Below are 13575 nucleotides of genomic sequence, written 5' to 3' on the forward strand. Positions count from 1 at the left end.
GAAGGGAAACAATGGGGAAGAAGGGTGTTAATGGGGAATGAAGGGTCATAAAAGAGGGTAATTTGGGGGAATATGACAGGTGTGTAAATGTCAAAAATAAAAAAAAAAACAACAAAAAATCATGCTCCTACCAAAATAAAAAAGGAACTATGTACTGTAAAAAAAAAATATATATAAAATAAAAAGGTGAAAAATGATCAATACTGTGATCTTACCCCAACAGTGGTTAAAGAATTTATAAACTTCTTTGATAAACAGGCTACTTCATTGCACATTGCTGTAGTTAATCTGCAATTAAAAAACAAAACAAAACAAAGGTTTGTGGATCTTCAGTGAAGTCAGATAATTTAACTGTCATGACGATTATTGTGATAACGCAATACCATGTCTAAAAGAACGGCACACAAGTTTGAAGTTGTCCTAGAGAAATGGACCATTCCCACCTACAGTCTTCCACGATTCATGGTCACAGTTTAATCAAATGCTGGCTTTTCTCTCCATGTTTAATTAAAGAATAATCATCTAATTAATTTGACCTCTTTTTAGACACCAAACGGAGTGCAGAGAAATACTTGAGCTTCGCATCCACAGGGTAAAATCTCCCGCCAGCTGGCTTCTCTCCAGCTTTTTGGTCATTTTACCATAATGAATATTCATTGAGGCATTTATTCCCATTTTAGGTAGATGAATAAACTGACAGTTATGAACATGATAAGAACAGAAGGGTCATTAAATCTCAGATATTTCCAGACGTGCATATTTATATATGCACACATACACATACATACCACTGCCCATTTGTGTGTGCTACGGCTCCAACCCAGGGCCACGGGCACGTGAGTTAAGCGTTTACTATATTCCCTGATTTTGTATATTTTTCTTGAAACTTTATTTATGCGGCATTTAAACAATGAAAAATTGTTTGTGTTGATTCCCTCGTCTTACCTTTTCCCCTCTTTCTCCCCCCACTTCTTCCTCAGTACAGTTTCCTTCCTTCTGTTTAAATGTCACAGTATCCTTTATCCGTCCCTCCCCCTTTTATGGCTCATGTCTTTATATTCACTTTTGGCTACAGGTCTCTGCTTATAGGTTCTCTACAAACACACACACACACACACACACACACACACACACACACACACACACACACCTTCCTTAAAGACAGTATAAGCTGGGCTGGAGAGATGGCTTAGCGGTTAAGCGCTTGCCTGTGAAGCCTAAGGACCCCGGTTCGAGGCTCGGTTCCCCAGGTCCCACGTTAGCCAGATGCACAAGGGGGCGCACGCGTCTGGAGTTCGTTTGCAGAGGCTGGAAGCCCTGGCGTGCCCATTCTCTCTCTCTCCCTCTATCTGTCTTTCTCTCTGTGTCTGTCGCTCTCAAATAAATAAATAAATAATTTTTTAAAAAAAAGATAGTATAAGCTGAGACCTGCATATCAGAGAGAACATGTGCTCTTGGTCTTTCTGACTTTATGTCACTTCATATATATGATTCTTTCCAGATCCATCCATTTTTCTGCAAATTTCATTTGTTCCATGTGGCTGAGTTGAATTCCATTGTGTGTATGTATGTGTGTGTGTGTGTGTGTACACACACACATATATTCATTTCCATTTATCTGTCTCTAGGAATCTAGGCCATTTCCAGTTCTTAGCTATTGTAAATAGAACTGCAATAGACATCAATGTGCAAATATCTCTGTAATACAGTGTGGAGTTTTTAGGGTACATGCCTACAAGTGGTATGACTGGATCACAGGGGAAGTCTATTTCTAACGTTTTGAGAAATCCCCATACTGATTTCCATAATCAGCACCTGGCATTTTTTGAGAAAAGGTTTCACCATATGACCTAGGCTGGCTTTGAACTTGAGATCCTCCTGCTTCAGCCTCCTGAGTGCTGGGATTATGAGCATGCCCAACCACACTCAGCTTCTCTTTATCTTTTGATTATGAAACTCAAAATAAAGATCCTGTAGAATCCTAAGAAGACTTACATCAAAATACCTATTTTCTTTTAACTTATTTTTATATTAGAGAGAGACAAAGAGAGAGAATTGGCACACCAGGGCCTCAGCCACTGCACTCAAACTTCAGATGCTTCAGCCACTTAGGGGGCATTATGACCTTGCACTTGCCTCAGGGTCAAACATGGGTCCTTAGGCTTCGCAGGCAAGTGCCTTAACTGCTAAGCCACCTCTCCAGCCCCAAATATCCATTTAATTTGATTTCTAGGTCTTTATGCCAAGAAAATAAAGCAAGAGAGACACAAAATTAACTAGAACAGTGTTTATGCTAACATTATGGGTGATGACAAAACTGAAAACAATCTAATTATCTGACAATGTAGGCTGAGTTTTCTTCTAACAATTATTGCGCACGACTTTCATAAACAGTGATTAAAATGCTATTAGAAAAACCATAGCCCCGAGGGCTGGAGAGACGGCTTAGCGGTTAAGCGCTTGCCTGTGAAGCCTAAGGACCCCGGTTCGAGGCTCGGTTCCCCAGGTCCCACGTTAGCCAGATGCACAAGGGGGCGCACGCGTCTGGAGTTCGTTTGCAGAGGCTGGAAGCCCTGGTGCGCCCATTCTCTCTCTCTCCCTCTATCTGTCTTTCTCTCTGTGTCTGTCGCTCTCAAATAAATAAAATAAAAAATTAAAAAAAAACCCCATAGCCCCGAGCTAAGAATCATATTTGTTAAAAGGTCCACTGAATTCAGTAGAGATAAGGGTTTTGACAAGTAGGGACCATATCTAACCTATGTCTTTGGGGATTTTTATTTGCTTTTTGTAAAACTGAGGGCTAAATGCAGGGTCTCACATACGCTAGGCCAATACTCTACCGCTGAGCTATACCAACAGCCCTGTGAATTTGGGTTTGACGCACTATCTCAAGGCACACATCCATCTGAAGTTTGTCTGCAGAAAGCCTTGTCAGGAAGGCCAGGAGACAGCCCACAGCCAGGCCACGTGTGTCCTTGGATGGGAGGTGGAAGGATAGTCACTGTACACACCGAAAGGAGATAGTGTGGCTTGGTAAGATTGGGACAGTCAGGGCTGGACATGAGGGTCGCTAAGGACTAGGTCCTGGTACACATACACTCAAGGCCTTCTGAAGCCCAGCCCCTTTTTTTCATACCAAAATCATCAACACAAAACAGTAACTAGAACCTGTCTTTGGTATCTGAAATTTTTCCTGTTCTGACCTTTCCTTTTTCTGTCATACACTGAATGAAGGACATCATCTTGCTACGAATTTTACATGGGCAGATTGTTCTTATAACATTTCTCATTTTGACATATTTAGACATAAAGTAAGGAAAAGTGCCACCAGCACTTTCTGGCAGGTGCTTAAACTAAAAACGCACTCCCTAATTTGCCTGTTGAATGCAATATAAGTAAAAGTTAGCTAGTTGGTAAAGTGAATGCAAGTACTGAATGTGTGTGTTCCCCAGTGAATTTTTCTGGGGAATTTATTTGGGTTCCTCTGTCTTAATGATAATGGGACCACATTTGAACATGTGCTAATTTTCTGTACCATAATATATAGTCATGTGTATAAAAGTTAATGGCTTATTTTTGAGTTCTATACTTAAAAAAAAATATTGCACATGTTGCATGCGTATGTGCACGTGTGTGTGTGTGTGTGTGTGTGTGTTTGTGTGTGTGTGTGTGTGTACCAGGGCCTCTTGTAGCTACAAGTGAACATCAGACACGTGCACCACTTTTTGCCTCTAGACTTTGTGGGTAGCTCAGGAATTGAACCCTGAGTTGGCAGACTTTACCAGCATCTTTAAATGCTGAACCACCTGTCCAGTGATATTTCAAGAAGATTCCATGCCAACTATTTCTATGTGCATAGACACACTTACATTTATACATATTTTATAGCCCTACACTAATAACAACTTTTTGGTTTTTCTTTTTTTATTTTTTAATTTTTCGAGGTAGGGTCTCACTCTGGTCCAGGATGACCTGGAATTAACTCTGTAGTCTCAGGGTCGCCTTGAACTCATGGCGATCCTCCTACCTCTGCCTCCCGAGTGCTGGGATTAAAGGCATGCACCACCACGCCCAGCTAATAACAACTTTTTATTGAAGAACGAGAACCATGATAACGCATAGGCTCACAAATGCAGCCCCAGTGAGCTGGCTTGTGCCAGCAGCCACCAGCTCTAGAGGACAGGGCACACACAGATGGCACAAGTCCCTGGGAATGGCAGAGTGTTTGCCTGTTTGTGTGAAGCTAGCTGAGAAGTTATGAGAGAGCATTCTTTCTCTGTTGGTACAGTATGTTGAAAATATAATTACTCTCAAAGGTCAGAACTTCTAAGACTTTGATCTGTTGAAATAAATAGTCTCACAGCTCTGAAGAGTTTAGTGTGTCTTCTCTTAAATCTCCTCATAAATAATTCCTAGGGTGCCTAATTAATTCTTCCTCTTGTTGTATAATACATTTCTTAAGGGAGCCTTTACTTCTTATGATGACCATAGGATAATGGAATTAGCCGGCATGAAATCTGAATCTTTAGTTGCTCAGGGTGTATGCGTGTGCAGATACAATTATATGCATAATTCAAAACATCAGAATGGAAGTGGTATTTACTTGATCAGAACTTTTGCTTGGTCCTGAGCAGATTTTTCTTCTTCTTGTCCGTGAAGAATTAATTCTGCGACTTTATGAAGCTGCTCGATGCAACGAGCAGTTACTTCAGCCAGACTTTCAATGGACAGCATACAGACCTCCTGAAATGAGCGCAAGAACATGACTCACTGAGCAGATGCTCTGCAAAAAGCCCTGAGACATTAAAATACACTGGGGCTGGAGGGATGGCTTAGTGGTTACAGCATTTGCCTGTAGAGCCAAAGGACCCAGGTTCAATTCCCCAGCACCCATGTAAGCCGGATGCACAAGGGGGCACATGCACCCGGAGCTCATTTGCCGTGGCTGGAGGCCCTGGTGTGCCCATTTTCTCTCTCTCTCTCTCTCTCTCTCTCAAATAAATAAAAAAAAAATTTAATGACACAATGCTAAGTCACATTGTATCACAAAGCTATACCCCTGACCCCTAGGTGATATATTTCTTTTTCAAAAAACACTTTTATTTATATGGAGAGAGACAGAGAGAAGGAAGATAGAGACCAGGTGCACCAAGGCCTCTTTCCATGCCTCTTTGGGTATCTGCCTTTGTAGTAACTACTGGGGAATCAAATCTAGGCCAGCAGACTCTGTAAGCATGTACCTTTAAGTACTGAACCACCTTCCCAGCCTTAGATAGGATTCTATTTTTTTTTTTTACTTTTTATTGAAAACTTCCATATATATAGTCAATATGCCATGATCACACTCCCCTCCCACTACCCTCCCTTTTCCTCCTTACAAATCCCCCCCCCCACACACACACTGAATCTCTTCCTTCCAACTCTTCTATTCTGATGTCATCATTTGTCCCCTCCTATTATGCAGGTTTTGTGTAAGTAGCACCAGCCACTGTGAGACCGTGAACTAGCATGGCCATTTTGTATCTAGAAGCCAGTCATGCAAGCATTCGTTGACTGTTTTTTTGTTTTTTGTTTTTAGAATTTTAATTTTTATTTATTTATTTATTTGAGAGCAACGGACAGAGAGAAATACAGATAGAGGGAGAGAGAGAGAATGGGCGCGCCAGGGCTTCCAGCCTCTGCAAACGAACTCCAGACGTGTGCGCCCCCTTATGCATCTGGCTAACGTGGGACCTGGGGAACCGAGCCTCGAACCGGGGTCCTTAGGCTTCACAGGCAAGCGCTTAACCGCTAAACCATCTCTCCAGCCCTTGACTCTTATATTCTGTCTGCCAGCTTTTCTGCAATGGTGTGATAGATGTATGGTGTAAGTCTCAGTAACAAAGCAGCCAGTATGAAAAGTTCATGTGATGACTACAGACATGTTTAGAACTTGTCTAAGTGAAATGTTGTCACAAATGGAGATGCTGCCAGGTCCCCAAGAAAATAACAAGCCTATTCATGTTTGTGTCCTTGACAGCTGCAGCAATGCTGGACACTCAAAAGTCAGGTGCTGGAGGAGGTGGGTGGATGGAGGTTGAATAAATACACCTCAATGTGCATACTGTCTTAGATGATCTAACTTAGGTGCTTGCTTTGAAATTAAAATTCAACATAAGGGAAAGTTATTGCAAATGGCTTTTTTTTTCAAATATTTTTTGTTTATTTATTTATTTGAGAGCGACAGACACAGGGAGAAAGACAGATAGAGGGAGAGATAGAATGGGCGCGCCAGGGCTTCCAGCCACTGCAAACGAACTCCAGACGCGTGCGCCCCCTTGTGCATCTGGCTAACGTGGGACCTGGGGAACCGAGCCTCGAACCGGGGTCCTTAGGCTTCACAGGCAAGCGCTTAACCGCTAAGCCATCTCTCCAGCCCGCAAATGGCTTTTTTGAACACAGGACATAAAGTATGCACACATAAATCTATTTAACTACAGAGAGGTCCTGGGAATAACAATTAAAAAAAAAATTAGCCAGGTGTGGTGGCGCATGCCTTTAATCTCAGCACTTGGGAGGCAGAGGTAGGAGGATCGCTGTGAGTTCAAGGCCACCCTGAGACTACATAGTGAATTACAGGTCAGCCTGGGCTAGAGTAAGACTCTACCGTGAAAAAACAAACAAACAAACAATTACCTCATTAGTTATGGAACATAAAGGCATTTTATAGTAACACAATTGCACATAAGATAGAGATTTATTCTAAATATAAATCAATTATATTCCTAAAGAACTTCTCCCCTTTAACTTATAGTCATACAGCCATGGAGAAAAGCTTTGGGAATCTATGCTAAACCACAGATTCTCATGAGATACACCGTGTAGTGCCTAACATATTCTTACTCATTCTGTGAATGCGGGGAAGGAGACAAATGAAAAAGAAACTTCCCGGTTGAAATTAAGCTGTTAGTAACCCTTTCGGTGAACACTCTAGAAGGAATGTACGTACCTCCACGGTCTTGGTTCTCTTTTCTTCCTTCTTTGCTTCCTCCTCTGACTCTTGGGCCACATTTACAGCTGCTACAGCTTGATCCTCTTCCACCCAGTCATGAGCCTTCTTCATGGCCTGCAATGGCCCCACCCCGATCAAACACGGAGTTTGCCGTGCAAGCAGGCAAACCAAATCATACCAACCCTGAGATCAGAGTTGAGTTGCTCTGAATCTCCAGGGTAGATCTGAGTCTGTTTAGAAAGAGCTGATTTTGGAGGGAGGGGGGAGGATGGAGAGATGGCTCGGCAGTTAAGGCACTTGCCTACAAAGCCTAATGACCGGGTTCAAGTCCCCACTACTCACGAAAAGCCAGATGCACAAAGTAGCACATGCATCTGGAGTCCCTTTGCAGTGGCTGAAGGCCCTGACATGCCCATTCTCTCTCACTCTCTGTTTGCAAATAAATAAATAAAAATATTTAAAAAACAAAGAGCTGATGGGGACAGTGGTGGTTGGGGAGAAGGCTCAGTCATCTACAATCTTAGTGCTAGGGACACAGCAGCAGGATGCTCCCTAGGGCTTGGTTATCAAGTCTAGGACTAGTGAGCTCTGGATCCAGTGAGAGGCCCTGTCTCAAAAAACAAAACAAAGAAAAACAGGTGGAGAGTGATTGAAGTCACCTGACACTGACCACTGGTCTCTACATACACATGCACATACACATGAACACACAACACAAATGCTTGCATATTACAAACACATACACATGCAAAAAATGTGCTGGGTCCATTTCTTAAAAATAAGCCTGCTTAGGGGAAAAATAAACTAGGAAAAGTGAGTGGAACGGAAAGTATCCTGAGGACATTGCAGAGCCTGGTGACCTTTAAAAAAATAAGTTTGTTCATTGATGAGCAGAAAGAGAGAGAGAGAGCACACATGGGCACACCAAGGCCTCTTTCCACTGCAAACAAACTCCAGATGCATGCGCCACTTTGTGCGTCTGGATTTGTGTAGGTACTGGAGAATCGAACCCAGGCCAGCAGGTTGCAGGCCAGCACCTTTAACCACAGAGCCATCACCCCAGTCCACTGAGGACTTTGAAAAGGCATTTAAAAGAAGCATATTCAATGGAAACAAAAATGACAAACGCATTTCAAACTCTGTAGCGTGCTTTTTCATGGTCCATGGCCAGCTATAAAAAGAATGACAGTACTCGTTCCTGTACAGCCTAGACATTTAGCGTGGCCCATGGCTAAAGGAACTTTCTTTATTCATCTGCCGTGTCTCCTGGAGGCCTGCACGTTTCAGCGACCTAATAAATAAAGTAGCACGCTGACTTACCGCAGGCCTTCCCATCTCGGGGTGGGAGGGGAGGAGCCACTGGACAGACCTGGCGAGGCTCTGCGTCCAGTTCAACTTTACGTGGGTGCAGTGCCAGCACCCCGTGACCTCCAGGATCGTGGCTACATGAAAGCTGGGGAAAGCTCCCCCCTAGTCTGCCATTTCCCAGATCTACAGAACGGGCACACTCGTGCAGGTTTTGCAACATCACTGGGGCAGCTTGCTTAAATACAAGCTGTTGGTCGGCGTGTGCCGAAGTGACCGAGCCGAAAGCTCACATGCAAAGTTTAGCATGTGGGCGCGTTGAATGGCAAGTGGATACCTGGCAGATTTGGGAAGAAACGTTCTACCACAACTGTCTCTGATGTTTCTTTTTTAGGGATAAAGGCTGACCCTATGTAAATAAGGCAGTGTCATTGTGAAGTCTCCACAAGCCCCTCCTAGCAGTGGGGCTGCACAGAGATAGATGGGGCAATTTCAAGTCACTGGCCTGTCCAGGATCGATCAGTGACCCCTCATGGAGATAAAGAAATTACTCATCTCGACACCTCGCTAACTCATTCTGCCATTTCTTCACCCACTTTGATAAGTGAGTGCTTATGTAAATCACTGCTTGCTATGCAACAAGAAAGGATGAAAGAGAGAGAGAAGAAAAAAAAAAACCCATCACATAGCTTTGAGTAATTAATGATCAGTGTCCTCTTAAGAAATCCCACAGCCAGACCCTATACACTACGCAACACATACTGGGATATTATTACCTGCTAGGATACTATTACCGAGACCTGGAATATTAAAGCTGGGATGTTCTGACATATAATGTAGCAGCAGCTGCCCAGGTAGGAGGCTTACCTAGCTGATCTGTCTGTCTGTCTGTCGCCTACCTCTCTTTTCCTCTCTGCCAAATTCTGGCATAGCTCCTTAAAAGGTGTTGATGGGGCTGGAGAGATGGCTTAGTGGTTAAAACACTTGCCTGTGAAGCCTAAGGACCAAGATTCTATCATTCCCCAGGACCCATGTAAGCCAGATGCACAAAGTGGCACATGAACTGGAGTTTGTTTGCAATGGCTGGAGGCCCTGGTGCGCCCATTCTCTCTCTTTCTGTCTCTTTCTCCTTCAAATAATAAATAAAGGAATAAAAAAATAAATAAAAAGGTGTTGATGGAGGGTGGACTTTCAAAAATCCCATGATGATTTTGTATCTTATCCTGAAAAAAAAAAAAAAAAAAAAAAAACAAAACTTCTCTGACCATATATTCTATTTCACCATGGGAGGATAAATGACTTATTCAAGGTCACAAGGTAATAAGTAGAAAAACTATAAAAAACAAGTCTTGGGCTGGAGAGGTGGCTTAACAGTTAAGGTGCTTGCCTGCAAAGCCAAAGGACCCAGGTTCGATTCCCCAGGACCCACGTTAGCCAGATGCACAAGGGGGTGCATGTGTCTGGAGTTCATTTGCAGTGGCTGGAGGCCCTGTCGTGCCCATTCTCAATCTCTCTCTCTCTCTCCCCCTCTTTCTCTGCCAAATAAGTGAAAATAAAAATATTATTAAAAAAACACAAGTCTTATGACAGTCTTGCATGTTCTGTATTAGGTGTCTCTTCCTCCAGTCTTAACTGCTGACCTCAAACTCTCTGCTTCCCCCCGCCACCACGTCATAAGGGGTTTGGATTTTTTTTTAACATGGCTCTCTGATATTTTACAGCTGAGACTAACTTCCAGCCCCCTTTAAAAGCCAAGACATAGAATCACATGGTTCTGACCTTATTGAGCTTGTCAGGCGTGGCAGCCACGTGTAATTCAAAGAGAAGCTCAGTGAGCATGCGGGCAAATTCTTCCCCCTTCTCTTCTAGGCCTAGAAATGGAAGGCAACAGAAGAAAGAAGCGAGATTTATCCTTCAGTCTTCGGAATGTGGCAGATCCCCGCCACCTGCGTCCCCAAGCCTGCGCCCAGGGCTGACGACACGGAGGCTGAGGCAGTGTGTCCTGGAGCTTCCCCGGGGAAGATGGATGTCACCTTGCCCATCACTCAGCACAGCCAGGAGGCGGCAGGTTGCCTGCTGAGGCTGTAGGCCACTGGCATGGGGGCACCCCAGCTCGAGGTGACAAGGGGGCACACAGCTGCAGGTGGTCCACAGCTGTTTGCCAAGAAGGCCTGAACAGATGAATGGCCAGTGGGGTGTGTACCTGGAGGTCACGCCACCTCTCTGGAGAAATCTCCCAAGGTCTCCTAGGGTACCCGTTTGGTCTTATGATCTGTTTGTGTGTGAGCACGTGTGTGCAGATGTATTTGTATGGGTGCGTCTATGTGTGGAGATCAGAGGACAGCCTCTTGTTTCATCCCTCAGGGACTGTCTCTCTCTCTCTCTTTTGTTTATTTATTCATTTGAGAGCGACAGACAGAGAGAGAAAGAGGCACAGAGAGAGAGAGAAATGGGCACACCATGGCTTCCAGCCACTGCAAATGAACTCCAGATGCGTGCGCCCCCTTGTGCATCTGGCTAACGTGGGTCCTGGGGAATCGAGCCTCAAAGCGGAGTTCTTAGGCTTCACAGGCAAGCGCTGAACCGCTAAGCCATCTCTCCAGCCCCTCTTTTTTTTTTTTTTTTTTTTGCTGTTGTTCATACATGGTCTCTCATGGGCCTGGAACTTGCCACTCAGGCTACAGTAGCTGTCCAGCAAGCCCCAGGGATCCCACGATAGTCACAAGCTGCCACACGTGACATTTTTTCATGTGGGTTCCGGGGCTCAAACTCAGGTTCTCATACTTATGAGCTAAACCCTTTACTGACTGAGCTATAACCTCAGCCCCCTAGAAGACTTTTTGTTTGTTTGTTTCTTGAGGTAAAGTCTTGCTCTAGCTCAGGCTCACCTGGAACTCACTATGTAGTCTCAGGGTGGCCTGGAACTCACAACGATCCTCTTACCTCTGCCTCCCGAGTGCTGGGATTAAAGGCATGCGCCACCACGCCCGGCTTATTTTTTATTTGTTTTTGTTTTTTTTTCCCCATAATACTTCTTACTGATCTGTTTTTTCAGGCTAGAAGCTATCTAAAGGCACAGAGGATTTGTTTAACTCACTCCTAAATTCAGGGCATCTAATCCAGTGTCTGTCACAAAACAGGTATCGAATGCTTATTGAGTTGATAACATAATAATATATTACACAACAATATACCAATTACATGTGACATTTGTAATATATATTAGGTTAATATATCATAAAATAAAATAATATTATTGGTAGGCAACTAAGAGAGAGAGAGAAAAAAAAAAGCTGCTCATCAAAGGTCTTGGGGCAAACACGAGAGAGGCAGGGTGCCCATACCTGAGCATCATTGACAAGGTCTCATTCTGAACCTGGCTGGGGCTCATTCTGTGTGAGGGAGCAAAGAGCTCTAAACTCAGACTTACAGTTCCACCCTACCTCCGGCATTTAGTGGCTCTGTGGCCTAAAACCAGTCACAGGATTCCTTGGTTTCCATTTTTCCTCTGTAAATTCAGGAAAATAAAACGCCGCACTTCTCTCATTTATTTTATGCTGTTTGTTTTTGGAAGGGGTGCTGGGGGTCAAACCTAGAGCTCTGGGTATGCTATACCATGTTCTATTACAGAGCCACACCTCTCCTTTTTAGAGTTGCTATAAAGGCCAAATGTATCAAAGTGGCAGTGTTTTGTAAAAATGGAGATTTTTAGATGGGTGTGGTGGCACATGCCTTTAATCCCAGCACTCAGGAAGCAGCCATAGGAGGATCACCGTGAGTTGGAGGCCACCCCAAGACTACATAGTGAATTCCAGGTTAGCCTGGGCTAGAGTGAGACCTTATGTTGAAAAACAAACAAACAAACAAAAAAAGTGGAGACTTTTTAGGCAAATAAAGTGGTACACACCTCTGGTGGTTTTGATGTAAAATCCGCCCCCCCCCCCCATAGACTCACGTGTTTGGACAGTTCCTCCGTAGTTGGCCACACTGACCGAGAAGGCTTAGGAGAGAGCCTTGCTTGAGGAAGTGTGTCATTGTGGGTGGGCCTTGAGGTGTCACAGCCCCAGTCCCTCTAACCCCCTCTGCTTCCTCCTGGCTGGGGTGATGATGTGGCCCGGGCTGTGGGCTCCTACCACGATGAAAACCGTCTCCTTGAAACTGCATGCCCAAATCAACCCCTTTCCTTCCCTAACCTGACTCCGGTTGGGTATTTTGTCCCAGCAACAAGCAAGTAACTAATAAAAGCACCACACAGGAATAAACAGAGGAAGATTAAACAGAGTTGGCAGGAAGCTAAATTAGAACACAAAGTACCTCAGGTCACTCCAGCTTTTAAATTTCAATTAATCCTATCAAATATTTTCCAATAACTTTTTGCAAATATTTGGGGGAGGGGAGAGAAGTCACAGAGAAAATTGCAAGTAGATAACAACAGATGATGATAAATGTTCCAACAAAGACTTCCTGCTAATGCAGCTCTGTCTACATGGCCAGGAAGGTGCTCCCCGAGGCAATGAAAACAGAAAATGGCCTTTCAAAATCTCCTCGCAGCCATGGTAAACCAAATTAGGGAGCCATGGTGGTGTGATAAAATTACACGCTGCTGGAAAGATAAACAGGCAAACCATTAACTAATGCTATTCAATGCACAGGAGACTGATGTGAAATTTATCTAAAAATGACACTTTATTACATTTTCTGAGACAACCAAATAAGTTACTTCGTTGTTAGAAGCATTTGGGAATGTAAGTGCTTTAAAATAAAGAAAGAAAGAAAAATAGTGAAAATGCTTTGGATTCTCTCGGAATTTTGCTCCTGAATTTTTCTGCTTACCCCACTGGTAAGACTTTTTTTTTCTGTCTCTTTGGCACAGCCCCTCAGTGTTTCTGGAGCTGTGACACTCCATCATAATCAGGTTGATTTAATGACAACACCTCTGTTCTTTCCTTCTCTTGCTTCATTAAGTGTCTAAGTGACATCTATTTATTGAATTGAGTTAATTAAAATTAATAGTGTTTTGATAATCTGGAGATGCCCTTTGGGGAAAATGGATATATTAGGTAATAGGATTTTGTCATTTATCATTTTTTAAGGCATACTGTTCAACACTTCAATTTGTGTGTGTGTGTGTATGTGTGTTATTAGAAAAAAAACCCTCAACATACTGAATGAACTTCTACACTGAAAAGGGAACACACTGGGCTGGAGAGATGGCTCAGTGGTTAAGGCGCTTGCCTTTGAAGCCTAAGGACCCAGGTTCAATTCCCCAGTACCTACGT

The 13575-nt window shown here is 43.6% G+C and overlaps 1 protein-coding gene across 4 annotated transcripts in view; it reads right to left on the reverse strand.

Moving 5' to 3' along the window:
• Fam114a1 (family with sequence similarity 114 member A1) overlaps positions 1 to 13575 on the reverse strand; it is an 87230-nt gene that overhangs the window by 13054 nt on the left and 60601 nt on the right. For all 4 annotated transcript variants that reach the window (XM_045130302.1, XM_045130301.1, XM_045130303.1 and 1 more), the window contains 4 exons: positions 10076 to 10167; positions 6989 to 7105; positions 4604 to 4743; positions 216 to 288 (listed from right to left, as the gene is read on the reverse strand). In XM_045130302.1, the coding sequence (XP_044986237.1) occupies positions 216 to 288; positions 4604 to 4743; positions 6989 to 7105; positions 10076 to 10167 (422 nt within the window). The remainder of the gene's footprint in view (positions 1 to 215; positions 289 to 4603; positions 4744 to 6988; positions 7106 to 10075; positions 10168 to 13575) is intronic.

The sequence above is a fragment of the Jaculus jaculus genome, chromosome 11 (genome assembly GCF_020740685.1).
Source record: "Jaculus jaculus isolate mJacJac1 chromosome 11, mJacJac1.mat.Y.cur, whole genome shotgun sequence".
NCBI classification, from domain to species: Eukaryota; Metazoa; Chordata; class Mammalia; order Rodentia; family Dipodidae; genus Jaculus; species Jaculus jaculus.